General features: G+C 41.2%; 1 protein-coding gene across 11 annotated transcripts in view; it reads left to right on the forward strand.

The window, feature by feature from the left end:
* NHSL1 (NHS like 1) overlaps positions 1-13,982 on the forward strand; it is a 183,796-nt gene that overhangs the window by 132,933 nt on the left and 36,881 nt on the right. For 10 of the 11 annotated variants that reach the window (XM_027689921.1, XM_027689985.1, XM_027689913.1 and 7 more), the window contains one exon: positions 11,986-12,113. In XM_027689921.1, coding sequence (XP_027545722.1) covers positions 11,986-12,113 — 128 coding nt within the window. Of the gene's footprint in view, positions 1-11,814; positions 11,880-11,985; positions 12,114-13,982 lie in introns of those variants that run through there. The other variant, XM_027689974.1, reaches the window with a different exon arrangement.

Below are 13,982 nucleotides of genomic sequence, written 5' to 3' on the forward strand. Positions count from 1 at the left end.
GAAGACAACAGATGGAAAGGAAGAGCTGAGGCGCTCTGCATGGGGCCAGGATTGTCAAATCAATGCTCTTCCCTTGGACTGTGTGCTCTGTTCCAAGGCTGAAGGACTGCTTGACTTGTTTAGTTTCATGTTGTTCACATCTACTGAGTGGTTGGACCAGCTCTGAGAGTCTGGTCTGGACAATAGCAGAGCTGTGAGTTTAATGTTGTTCAGAGCGGCGTTGTTTCTTGAGGCAGGCTGTTACCTGTGCTGAAGAGACAAGTGCCACATACTGCAGTGTTTCCTGTGGTGTTCTTGGTCCATGAGGCCAAGAGGTGTAGTTAGTGTTCAACCAGAGTCAAGAGGGTAGCACTATAAAACAACTCCCATCCCTGACACGGTGCATTGACAGATCTGGCTGGTTGCATGGTCGTATTTGAAGAACCACTGTCTGAGGAAGTCCCTGAAGTACAGTGATCTTCAGGTGGGAGTGCAGATACAACAGCTGTAGACTACAGCAGCAACACAAATATTTGGTAATAAAAGTAAATTGAGACTAATCCTCATTTTGTGAACTGTATTATATTCTTAAATTGACAGTCAATAAGGTGTGAAGCATGAAGACTGGGAGGAGAGACAGTGGTGTGGTAGCGTTGCTTTGCTTTACTGCTTGGAGTGTATCATAAGTGTGCCTGTTTACCTCCTGGGCAGGTTTGCAACATTAGTAGTTAGTTACAGGTGTAGGTCCAATATACTAAGAGGAAAGCCTAAAGTAATCTGGAATGCGTTAGCCTCAGATAATCTTGCAAACTATGATGAAGTGAAGGAACAGCAAAAAAATTCTTACTATGTACCTGAACTCTCTTTGTTTCTACATTTTTTGAACTATTCTATATTCTCCCTCAGATGTGGATATAAGTCAGTTGCAGTGATGGGAGCCAGAGCAGGACATATAGACTTGAATTTCCAAGGGGCAGTTGTCTTCCAGTTCCTGCAATTAGCAGTGTAGAGCACTTTTGCTTTAAAAAAAGAAAAAGCTGTGGAGGGAGTACAGGCTTCGCTGTTGTGTATTGTCACTTGTTCATGAGCTGGGAGACAACCGGCATAAAGGGCAGGAATGAAATAACTGTATTAAAGGGCAAACACAGTGAGACTGAAATGATACCAGGCTGTTAGGAGATAGCCAACTCCTGTGGGGTGTTGTGGACATACTCTCTGCACTGTTCAAGTTGCAGATGAGGGGAGATGTCTTGGCACACACTGCTGGTCACTGCCCAGGTTTTCTGTCCCTTCCAGCAGATAGATAACAGGGTGTCAGATATGTACGCAGGAAGGTGTGGCTGTAAATGGTGGGAACACTATATCTTGACTTTCATACCCCTTTTCAGACTATAACTGGTGAAACTTCCTGCACAACTGCCTGTACTTGTTCCTTCCCCCTGCTCCCCAGGGTAATTGTGTTGATTCAAGCTACATACATAATATAGGGCTCGTTGTTCCACTGTCTGCGATGATTCATTTATTATCTCATCTTCAGAAGAGCTGGATTTGGCTGACTCTAGCTTCTGTTTAGCTTTGTTGGCCAAATTCAAGGAATGTATTTAAGCAGCAGTGATTGAAACACTTGATTTGTTTTCCAGAAGACATCTGGTTAGCATTGTCAAATAAAAACGGATTTAAGTAGTTAGTCATAAAGCCTCTATTATGTCTTGCTGCAAGACCCTCCAGACAGGTATGTGTCTAGCCTTTGTTTTCTCGGTGCATCTGCCAGATCACTGTTCAGATGAGCAATATTAGGGTCAGCCCTACAAGTCAATAATCCTGCTGAGAAGATTATGGACTTAAAATAATCTTATGTTTCATTAAAGAGCTGCAAAATAGGGGAAACCACTTCATATTAACAGTAGATCTGGTTCAGGTTCAGAGAGATGTCAAGATGTGAAATCCCTACCAGCTGAAAACCTTAATGAAGTAAAAGGCCATTAAAGGCTAGGGGTAAACCATATGTTTCTGAAAGGACTTGGAACTGTAAAATCAAAAAATAGAAATCAACTTATTTCCCATTATTTTAATTTGAATTGTCAAGTTACTACCAGAGCTTCTGCCCATGTATCATGCGTTTTTTTAGTGTTACTGAAATAATTCACAGTACATCTGTTTATAGTTTTGGCCAAGTTCCATACTCCAACTGTCCTTTCTAATAAGGAATTCCAAAAAGCAAGTATTCAAATGAAATGAAACAAAATTTGACCAGGAGTCTACACTGCACATGTTTGAAAGCTGGTCTTGTGCTCCAAAACTGAGCTACTTGTAAGCTACTTGTAACCCTATTTTTAGGTTTAGTTTATGTAGTGCAGCACTAAGTGCTAAAAATATAAAGGGTAGTTATATGTAGGTTGATTGCATGGTACACATAAGTGAAAGCAATTCCAGTGAAAGGGTTTAAAGAAGATGAAAATTTGTTTCAATGTGATAACAGTGATACTGTTTTTTTTTTAAACTAGATGAATGTGTGTTCTTAGGAAGATATACCTGAAAGATTATTGAAGCTCTCCCCATGTCAGATCCACGCCTTTAGTAGAGAGAATAAATTGGAACTCTGTCTGCGGCATTGTTGTTTCAGTGCTAGGTAAAGCAACTTCCATCATAAAGAATATCAGACTTTTATTTGATTTCCCTTTTGCTTTTCTTCCTCCTTACTCTGTTAGATTAGGGTGTTGTATTTGCTTAGTTGCAGCATTTTAGGTAGCTTTACACTTAACCTAAAGTGTCCTAGGAAAAAAAAAACAATGAAAAATCCTGTCATATTTTTGTATTAGGTGCGTTCAGTTGTCTTAAGAAACAACTATTTTAATGCAAGCATCAAACATGCAAAAGGAAGCAAGTGCACTGTTAAACTTAAGACATCTTGTCACCACTACATGCAGTCATATAACACACTTGCAGAAATTCAAATTAACTTGAGACAAACAGTGATAATTATTTTGAACACTCCCTAGTGACAGCTTGTTAACAAATACAATTTGTCATGGCTGTGGCATTTTAGTGCCATTAGAAAGGTTTTCTGTATCGCTAAATCATGCATATTACCTGGAGACTTAAAGGTTGAGATTAAATGTATTTGTTTTTTAAAAGCTCCAAGAATAGAGTGTCTGCGTTTACTTAACCCTGTTAAAGATATTTTCACGTGGCAGAGTTCCTTTTAGTTTGGATTCTTCTTAAACACTTGCATCTGATTTAGACATTGAAAATAAATCTAACTGTACTTGCTTCCCCCTACTGTTGCACTTTCATGCCCCATCCTTGTGCTGCTACAAGTATCTATACAGCTGAACCCTGAAGCAGCTTGGAGAATTAGTCTGAAAGAGTGGGCTTCCCAGCCTGACTGAGCCTCCAGTTACCACATCAGGACATGCTTCCCAATGAGAGGGTCAACATCTGTGTGTTGGAGGGGATAGACCTAACATAAATACATTTGTTCACTTTCAGTAGTAAGACTTAGAAGTACCAGTTCAACATACTTCTCCATCACAGAGTCCAGCAGCCCTCTGTTAGGGTTACCTTCATCCCTGTTGGAGCCCAAGACATCTTTTTTTCTAGGAAACTGTGGACAGTATCTGTCATTAAAGCTACCTGTGTGGCTGGACTTGGCTACTTATTCAAGAGAATACGTAGCAGTCTTTTAAAAAGTCTGATAGACCTTTCTTGTTACTTATCAAATAAGAAGACCTTGAAGTAAACAATGAAGTTTTGCTGGTGGGTTGAAAACTTGCCACCTCATATGGCACTTGTTTGCGGAAGAATATGTTGGGTACCAGTGTTTGCTGTCTCTGGGCTTGTCTTAGGCTTTTCTATATGTACTGATAAAAGATCTAGAAATACCAATGCAAAAGTGCATTCTGGGGTAAGAGAAGGGAATAATAAGGAAGGTAGCTGGATTGGCAGAGGTTGGTACCAACCAAAGTACCTAGATCAAGCTGTTGAGCAGAAGTTTTTCCAGCTGGGCAGCAACAGTACTACATCTCTTGAAAATCCTGACCTGTTTAACTAGGAGTCTGAACAAAATGGTGCACTGGATATATCACAACTGATGTTTGTGAACTTGCTTTGCAGTCAGCATTGGTTACAGTTGAGATGTTACACAAGGGCATTATTGCTGTGGCATTACAACATAGTTCAAAGCTTTGATATAGAAACACTCTCTGTGGTAGTCAAGTTCTGCAGATGATATGGGGATTTTTACATTTGAAAGAAATGGAATTTGGTCCAAGCTGAGTGAATTTTTGGGAGGAATGTAAAGTGATAGAGGCAAGCTGTCTGCTGCATATTTAGGTCCAGGGACAAAAATAGTTGCTGCATTGGAATTAAATTGGGTTGCATTTTTTCCAAGTCATATTTAGCATGAGATAGTTGGGAGAAACAAGATTGCCTTTGTACAGCTGTGCTTTTATATAGTCTGTTTCATCCACGCACAGAGAGCTGTGCTTTCTTAACCCCAGTTTACAAATGAGGGACCCATAAAGAGGCACAGAATGAAAGGTAGTAATTATAGTTAGATTTACTAACCCAAGAGGCCTTTGAACTAGGGTGTCTGTTTTAATTATGGTCCCAGGCATAATGATTCTTAACAAGCTCTTTATCTTGAAAAGTTCCCTCCCTGAAATTTCCCGGTTAACGGCGTAGTCCAGAGTTACCCTGATTTTATCCACATCTTGCTACAGTGCTGTGAACAGGCTGAGAGGCAGCTGTGCTCTTTGAAGAGGTCCCAGTTTGGTGCTCAGAGTGTCTTGGTACACACCATCAGACCGTATGAATGATCCCCAAAAAAGCATAACTCTTTCTGTTACATTTCAGGTGACAACCTTTTTACGTAATGCTTGGAGCATACCATTAGGAAGCTGGAGATTTAGCCTGTGCTCACCTCATCTATAAAGAATTTAAATTTGTATCTAAATGAAAAATATGTTAACTTGCAAAACATTAAGCCACTGTTGGTGTGGCGAGGATGAGAGTTGAGGCATCTCAAGTTCTTCTTTAGTTGGCTTTATTCTGAGATGCCTCTCTATATAGTCATATGCTGCAGGCAGAGGGTACATGCCTGCTTGGACTCTGAATTTAGGAGGCGAATACATGAAATTTAGGTCATGTCATGTCTGTCTGTAAGATGTGAGTTCTTAACTGGATCTAACTCAAAGTGATTTGCTTGGATGAAGTAATGCCAAGTCAGAAATCCAGGTCTTCTGACACCCACGCCTGTCTGTCACAAGCCCATGAGGTCTTAGTTGTCTCAACTCAACTGGAAAAACAAATTCAAAATATGTATCAAGTAAATTAAAATGATATGCAGTTATTTACTGGTGGTGAAAACAATTTCTTTTAAAACCAAAAGCAGTGATATAGTACATACTTTGATTATTAAAGTGCAGTGTAACCTATAAAGTAAGAGGTCATTTTAAAAAGTTTACTTTTATAGGACAGATGTATATTATATTACAATCTGTCTGGTTTTAGGTGAAATTTTGAAAAGCTACTTGTAAGATGGTGTTTGTAGTTGTGACTTAGGGGGAAACATGTTGGTGGGTATTTATAGAAGAAGGAGCTGGCTACATGTTTGAAAACCGAAAAAGATTTCTGACCTCAGGGAGTGGAGCAGTTTTCCAGTGATATGTGCAATGAATGGATAAAATGTTTTAATATACTAATCAGCAGATTTATTTCTGTAGTTGATAGTTTAGCTGACTTCTGCAGTTAATAGCCTCTCTCTAGGACAAAAAAAAAGGGGGGGGAAGGAAGAAAAATAAAAAAGAGAAAGAAATATACAAGTTACAACATGAAAGGCTCTGCCAGAAAGTCATCCTGACTTCAGCTGAGATAATTTTTCAAGCATGAAGATGCAGCTGTCAGCTCATTGCTTATCCCTTCTTGCTGACAAGGAGACAGCAAGAGGTGGTGTAAAAATAAGTGAAGTGTGTGCTGGTCTTTCCCCTATCTGCATCTGTACCCAGGAGTTTCTCTTCCAGCAGTTTTGGGCAGCTCTGCCAGGTGGGCAGCATATCCGCTCTGCTGGAAAGCAGCTCCTGGTCTGATTTGCATCTTCTCTTCGGGTTTTAGCAATTAGTCTTGAGTTCTAGGTACTGGTTTTGGATACAGGGAAAATTCAGATGTTTCCAGGACGTTATTTTCTTGGCTTTCATTGCTTGACCCATCCAATGGGATGGGTAGTTACACCAAGCAAGTTCAAGCTATTTAGGTGCCTGAATAACTTTGATGCCAAGTTTCTAAGTTTATACCGGTGAATATCATGGTAGTTTAATTCTTTAACCAGTGCCTTTTCTGGTTACTAATAAATATTTAGAAATGTGGGTTTGGTTTTTCGTATTGAATTCTTTAAACATGCTTGTGAGAGTGTGCCTGAGTGTGTACCTGTGGATATAGACAGCTACAGAGCTTAAAGCCTCATCCTGAACAGTCATGTGAGCAGTGTTTGCTTGCACAAGTACTTTCATTAGGGCTAATTTAGTGAGTGATGGCTGCACTTTCAGGCCTGAGGTGTGGAGGACTGGTCCAGGGTGGTTGGAGAAGGCTGTGGCTCTGTGCTGCTGCTGGGGCTGCAACTTAGGAGAGGTCACAGATTCCGATGGGGTCTGGCCCTGAAAACCAGCACCTGGAGCCTTTCTCCCTGCAACCAAGTCAATTTGGGACACCGTGATCCTGGCAAAATAGTAGTTCTATGAAGAAGCTTGTGAAAAATGATACCTGATCTTGCACAGTTCATTTATAATTAAAAAAAAAATCATGGAAAATTTCTGAAAATTACTGAATCCACCTCCCTCTAACCAGTTAGGCTTCTGGTAGGGTGATGCATTTTACTTTATATGAACTTCAAAATACTGCAACCAGTTTTACTGCTAGGAAGCTCAGCAGGTACAAAATGTTACCAAAGTTGGTTAAAGGAGAGGAAAAGAGCCAGTGCATCCGGTCCTCTCCTAGCAAACCCAGCCTTCTATCTGTCCCGGCACAGTACGGTGTGTAGGTCTGACAAGGTAAATGTTAATCCTGCTTTACCATGGTAATACCATGTCAGACGAATTACTGAGGTATCAGTGCTGTGCCTTCTGTTCATTCCTGTGATGTGTGGCTCAAATGACCATGCAAGAATATGGTTTCAAGTCGTTGGAAACGCAGTAAATTGCCTCTGTGTGTGACTTGCTACTGTGCGTTACTGGCTCGGGGCAGATTTAATCACATGCAAGTTGTATGTATGAAATAGAGAGGAGATCTGGGCTGAGAGACCTCAGAGGTATTTTCATACGCTTGGTCTGACTGTCACAAAGTCCGTAAGCTTTTACATGGAGAGGTTGAGTTATTCACAACAGCCCTGAATTCAGTGCCTGTGGCTCAAAACTCTGGTGGAGAATTGCACCTGGCTCAGTTGAGCCCTTGCTCTCAGTGTGGTGCTGCTGGTATCTGCCTGTTCCCCAGCATATTTAGTATGAGGGAGGAGAGCAGAGATAGGTGATGTACAGCACACATGCCCAGCACACTTATCTCTGATGCCAAGATTTAGCAAAAGCTGCAGTACTGCAATCCTGAGCAAAAACGTGAGTGGTTCGGTATATGGCAGAGACTTGGACATGATGGTATTGGGCACTGACAGCTTTAACACATTTTCTTTGGTTGTGCATCTCATGAGCCTTGTTTTAATAACTGTGGAAATGATGAGGAAGCCTTTAAAAGGTTTGTGACTGTATTTCCCACACACTTTCTTCATGCTTAACTGAAACCACCCTGTGAAGGTCAAAACTCAACTTCAGGCAAAATTTCCTTTTATGGGAAGGGTTTAACTTGTACCACATAAGTGGGAATAAATTAGATTATAATATAATACAATGTAACTGTAGTCATTTTTAAGCAACTCTTGTAATACAGAGGAGGCTTTGAAATTTAACGTACCGCTAGAATAGAAGAAGAAGAACTAATCTGTGGTGTTAGCTAGCCAGAAAAGCACTTGCAGAACAGCACATGACAGGCAGCATCCCTTCATACTCAGCCCCAGAAACAGTTGGGGGATGAAGGGGAGCCAGCCTTTGAGCCGAGGCACTATCCAGCGTAGCCACCAGTCGAAATTGCCAAGGCAGAGACACTTTCTGATCTTCTTGGGAAAATAATCAGTGTTTGTGTGAAAAAAACTGGTTCATCTGGGGCATAATCGTATTATTGCACATTTCAGATCAGAGTCGTGCAAAATTATGACTTTGAGCTTGACTGCAGCATATCCTGCAGATTTGAACTGGCAGGAGCAGGTATTTGTGTCCTACTCAATGCAGTTGCCTGAGGTTTGCCCTGGCAGTTCTTTGACAGAAATATGGAAAGGCTGTGCACAGTTCTGTATGTTGGATAATGTGGGAAATGGCAGCCCTGCTGCTGAGTGCAATCAAGAATGTGTATATCCCTGATTTAGCTGGCACTAATGTAATGTCACATGCTTAAAACTGAAGATTTTTAATAACTGCAACTGGATGCATCCTTCTGTTACCTAGTCATCTTCAGTACAGATGTATCTGAAATAATGTGCGTAACTGTATGAACTTTTTTGCTTAGTGTATAGTGCTCTTCTCTGTTTGGGATTGTCAGAATAGGACAATTTACTGCTCCTCTGGGAAGAAGGGAACATATCTGGAGTCTTTCCTAGAGTAAGTATTTCTAGCTTCTTCACCAGTATTTTTTTACAAAAATAAAAACCTTTTATCTTAAAATATGAACCTGTTTACTTTGAGAAGACCATGTACACCTTTAATAATAGTAATGAGATGGAGCAGGGGAGCCTCCAGCTAGACCAGTTTTTAAACAGCAGTTGCCACTCAGCTGGTTTGGCAGCAACAGTAGCTTCAGTTAGATGTAGTGTTTGACCTTGTGTTGTGCTTGTGGGCTGTTGCAATGTGAAGTAAAAGATACCTACCCAAAGCCTCTGATGAGGTTTGTTGGCCTTGGGTGCCATCCACAGTGTGTGTTTCCTGCTGTGCTGCAAAATGTACAGTGACAGTATATAAATAGAAAAGCTGTTCTTGGGGACAAATAGTCTTTTTGTTGGTGTAGTTCTCCTAGCGGTTTGTAGCTGTAGCAATGTTGCTGCAATAGCTTCTGATGTTATTTTGTGGTGTGGACAAATGGAGGTTGTAAGCTTGATAGGCTTCCAGGTTGTTGTTGTCAGTCTTCTTGAACTTGTGGTGGACTTGAGACCTTCAGTGTTGATTTCCTTAAGTTTTTGGAGCTCTTCTGGGCTTCATGAAGTGCACTATTTGTCATCTTCACCTCCTTGGTTAGGAGAATAAATAAGGTCAAACAATTAGCATCAGAACACACATCTGTTATGCTCCAGAAGAGCCTGTCACCTCCAGAAGGGTCTTGTGACAACTGTGACTCCATGGGAAGCCCTCAGTGGAGCAGGCTCCTAGCAGGACCTATGGACCTGTGGAGAGACGAGCGGGTTTCCTGGTAGGTGTGGTGACCCTATGGGGGACCCACGCTGGAGGAGGCTGTTTCTATACAACTGAACCTTGTGGAAAGGGACCCACGCTGGAGCAGTTCTTAAAGAACTGTAGCCTCTGGGAAGGACTCACATCGGATAGTTCTTGGAGGATTGTCTCCCGTGGGAGGGACCTCATGCTGGTCCTCCCTGAGGAGGAAGCAGCAGCAGTAATATGTGATAAACTGACCATAACCCCTATCCCCCATCTACCTGTATTGCTGAGCAGGGAGGAGGTAGAGAACCGGAAATAAAGTTAAGCCCGGGAAGGAGGGAAAGGTGGGTGGAACGTGTTTTTTAGGATTTGCTTTACTTCTCATTATCCTGCTCTGATTTTGATTGGTAATAAATTCAGTTACTTCCCCTAAGTCAAGTCTATTTTGCCTGTGATTGTAACTGGTGAGTGATCTCTCCCTGTCCTTATCTCAACTCATGAGCCTTTCATTATATTTTCTCTTGCCTGTCCAGCTCTCTCCAGAGGAAGAGAGCGATAGAGCAGCTTTGGTGGGCACCTGGCATCTAGCCCAGGTCAAACCACCATGGTTCTTGGGGCATGCCATGATGCCTGATATGAGAAAGTCACAGGAGTGGCCAACCGGTACCTTAAGCCTTAGCCCAAATATGAGAGGAAAAAATAACTGCATCCTTACACACTCCTTAGGTTGTATTCATGTTTGTTTGCGGTGATTAATGACTGATCTGAAGTTGCAGTGTCTAAGTTGACAATTTAGCATGTTAACCCATGCTGTAAGTTGATGCAAGTCTTTGGGCTGTCTTATTCTGCCACAACCCACGTATCCCTGTTAATTTGTAGCTCAAACCAACAAGCAACCCATCAGGGTGCTCACATCCGTGAGTGTTATGTGCTGGATCTTGCTGCACCTAGTACCAGATTTGGAAGGGTGATGGGGGAATTTGTTTTACTGTGGTTGCTGACTGTCATTTTTCACCCCCCTCCTGAAGTACAGCAGCAGTTTGCCAGATGTGCAGTGTCAGCATGCTCACACGTGAAAAAGGTAAAAACAGGGTTACTAACCCTCTGTTCCTTAGATGTAGCAGTTGATTTGGATCTCAAAACCCACCACCATCCCTCTTGGTCCTTGAATTGAGAGAGAAGCGAGAGGTTCACACCATACTGCCCTTTTTGACCCCTGATACACAGGCAAGGATGTATGTCTGGCACTGATGGAAATGGCTAGTTGTCAGACAGTCAGCTTGCCTTCTCAGTGTGCTTGTGCAATACAGGGGAGTCCACACTGATTAAATCCTCAGAGCTGTGGTTGCTGTAGGTCAGTTAACCCATCAGCATGGAGTCCTCCAGACCTAAGCCTTAGAAGCATCTGAACAAAAAAGAGGGCATGTACACTGGAGTTGCAGCTTGTAACTCAACCATTTGCCAGGTAAAAGCCTCTCTAAAACCTTGACCACCATATAAGCATTGCATGTTTTCCATTTTAAGGCATATTCAAAAGATCAAGATAAGCAGACAGATGATATAATCACAGAAAGTCTTTCTCCAGCAAGAGATGTTAAAAGTGCTTTGTGTTGTGATAATGCCTGTGTATTGTGCAGAAATTTCAGTTCCTTAGACAGAAATATACCAAATATTTAATTTTGTTCTTGCATTCCTCATCTTTCAACAAATTTTAGTATCTGTCTTTAGAAATGTAAAGCTAACAGTTTGACTGGTCTGATGAATTTGGTTGCCTCATCTTGAACATTTAATTTTTCCTTCTGCTCTGGCGTCTGTTATTCTTTAGCACAATCACACTGAATATCAATTAGGAGGCAGGAAGATGATTGTGGAAAACTTGGTGAGGGGGATGAGATGCTGACTGGGATTTTGGCTATTGTAAGTGGGGATGCATGTTTGCTCTGAATTCTTTCTGAACTTTGGAAACTCTTCAGTATTAATCTATATGTGCTGTGCAGCAACATGAGATTTTGAGATCCCTGTAATTTGCATTCTTCTCTTCAAAATCACAGTAAGTGGTCGCTTCCATGAACAGGAAGGCAAGTGGTCAGTGCCAAAGTTATTTAGCAGATGGTGCTTGAGTAGCAAGCAACATCATTTGAAGTGTAAGGCATATAAGAGATGTCTACCGGCCTGGCAAATGAGACCCCTGGTGTTACTCGCATGCTTCCATCTCCCATCCTGCAAGATGCTGCCATCTGTCAAGACACTGAGCTAGGCCTCACTTAAATAAATAAATCTATTTCCCCCTTTTTTCCAGAGCACTTGCCATTGCCTGGGTTAATATGCTACGTGTGGGCTTACGTATATAATACACGTGAGGGAGGTGGAAATATGGATACAAATATGAAAAATGCGCCTCTGGGTTCTGTTACTTGGGTCAGACAATGCTAATGCATGGTAAACATCTTCAGAAAAGTATTCAATATTTAAGTGGCTTTGTACACCAAGCATAAACGGTAATGGCTCTTGCCGTGAATTAATCTCCTCTCTTTCTTTTTGGCAGAGTGTGACAAGCTGCGGCGGGATGGCTACCGGAGCTCGCAGTATTACTCTCAGGGCCCCACCTTCTCCTCGTCCTCCAGTGCAATCTGTGGAAGTTACCAGGATGATTATGAAGAAATTGAACAAAAGGTAACAGTGGGGGGACAAAGTGCTGGAAAAAATACTTGCCTGGTACAGTTTAATTGCCTGCCATAATACTCTTCAAATAAGGCAGGATTTTTAGAAGATTGTGAAGATGTTTATTCCTTTGAATTACAGTGATATTAGGTCACCTGACTTCCAGGGTCTCTTAAAAATCCCAGTTATTCCCATGCATTGATGCAAAGTTCCCACTCGCAGGTTCGGGATGTGAAAGCAGGAAGGAGTTTGGTGATGTTCTGGAGGGAAGACCCCAGCAAGGGTAGCTATTAAGTGTTTACATTCAAGTAGCAGGAAGAACTATTCACCAGCCATCAGCATAACACAATGGTAACTTGGGTAGGTGCACACTTTGAATTGCTAATACGGGCAGTTATACACTTAGGTAGAGCCTTTGTCCTAATGCCTCACAACTTTTGCTATAGGCATCCAGAAAATGAAGATTGCCCACTAAGTTGGGTCAGCTTTCTTTCAGTTTACTTCATGATTTTCGTGTTTATATTCCCACATCTCAACTCCTAGAGTGCTTAGCTTAGAATCTAGAAAGAAATCAAACAAATAAAGAGAAGGGACAGTTAGCACAAGTCCTAAGAAAGTTGTGAAGGCATATTGCTATATACATCAATTTATACACATTTCAATTACAGAACTAGTAAGTTGAGTTAGTGTTCTAAAGAAGAAGAGAAATTCTACTCCTCTGTCCTTACTTTACCCTCTTGTGCCTGTGGGCTCTGAAGGAGAAGCTGACTTTGGTGTTGTGGTCTAGGACATTACTGCTCGGTGGAGAGCAAGATGCACTGGTCCTGGCTGTCCAAAGCTGAAATGCTGGAGCTCCTGGGATTTTCAAGATAGATATTCTAGAATAGTTTTCCAGAAACCACTTTTGCTTAGAGAGTGGGAGGATATCCGTGGTTGTAACACAGTCTAATTTTTTTGAATTGTTACTCAACCATATGTGGCTCTGTAGTATGGATCTAATAACTCTATCTCTCAGCAAAATGTGCAGACCCTGAGAACGCACTTTAAAGGGTACAGTTTTTTCAGTTCTATCCTCCATGGCTTTTAAGCACATAATAAAAGGTGTTGTGGAATATGTACAGTCTTTCATTCAGGTGATGATTGCATTCATCTGTGTATTGGCAGGAAATGTTAGAGCATCTTGTTTAGCTACACCTGGTATGTACTGGCAGTGAGCCGAGAATGTAAAGCACATTCATACTGTGGAATGCATTATAATGATAATTTGCAAAACTTTGCTGAAATCAGTAGAATTTCCACTGGGGAAAGTATTAACACATTGTTTGTTGCTATTAATGTACTGCACATATATGCGTACATATATGTCATTGATTGGTCTTGGCCAGTGCTGTGCAGCAGACAACCATCTGCACATGTAAAACTAATGCAACATTTAAAAAATTTAAATACACTTTTCTTTGACAATTTGAATGAAAGCATATAAGCGTTCATGAGGACTCTTGGAGACTAAGAGTTGTCATCCTTTTCATGGTTAAGGGTTTTTTTGAGTGTTAATGTGTTACTAAAAATTTCTGTGCATTCTGGAAAAAAATAATCCAACTAGTATGCTTCAAGGGTAGGATAGCACTTCCATTTCAATTTGAAATAGGTTCCTTTAAATATTTTTAGTTGAAAGGATGATTCAGAGCTGTGGAGAAAGATAGCTGCCAAACTGACAGTCTTGACTGTTACTGATTATCTCAGAACCTTAACCCTGCCACTCTTACTTGCAGCTCAGAAAGATATTAATTCCTTGTAAACTGTAGCATGATTCTCCATTCATATTGTATAACTCAGTGTTTTATGGAGTCCTTTGACCAGTATCTTTGTTTAATTGGCTTT

Source organism: Neopelma chrysocephalum, unplaced genomic scaffold (assembly GCF_003984885.1).
Source record: "Neopelma chrysocephalum unplaced genomic scaffold, ASM398488v2 Primary Assembly neopelma1_23, whole genome shotgun sequence".
Lineage (NCBI taxonomy): Eukaryota > Metazoa > Chordata > Aves > Passeriformes > Pipridae > Neopelma > Neopelma chrysocephalum.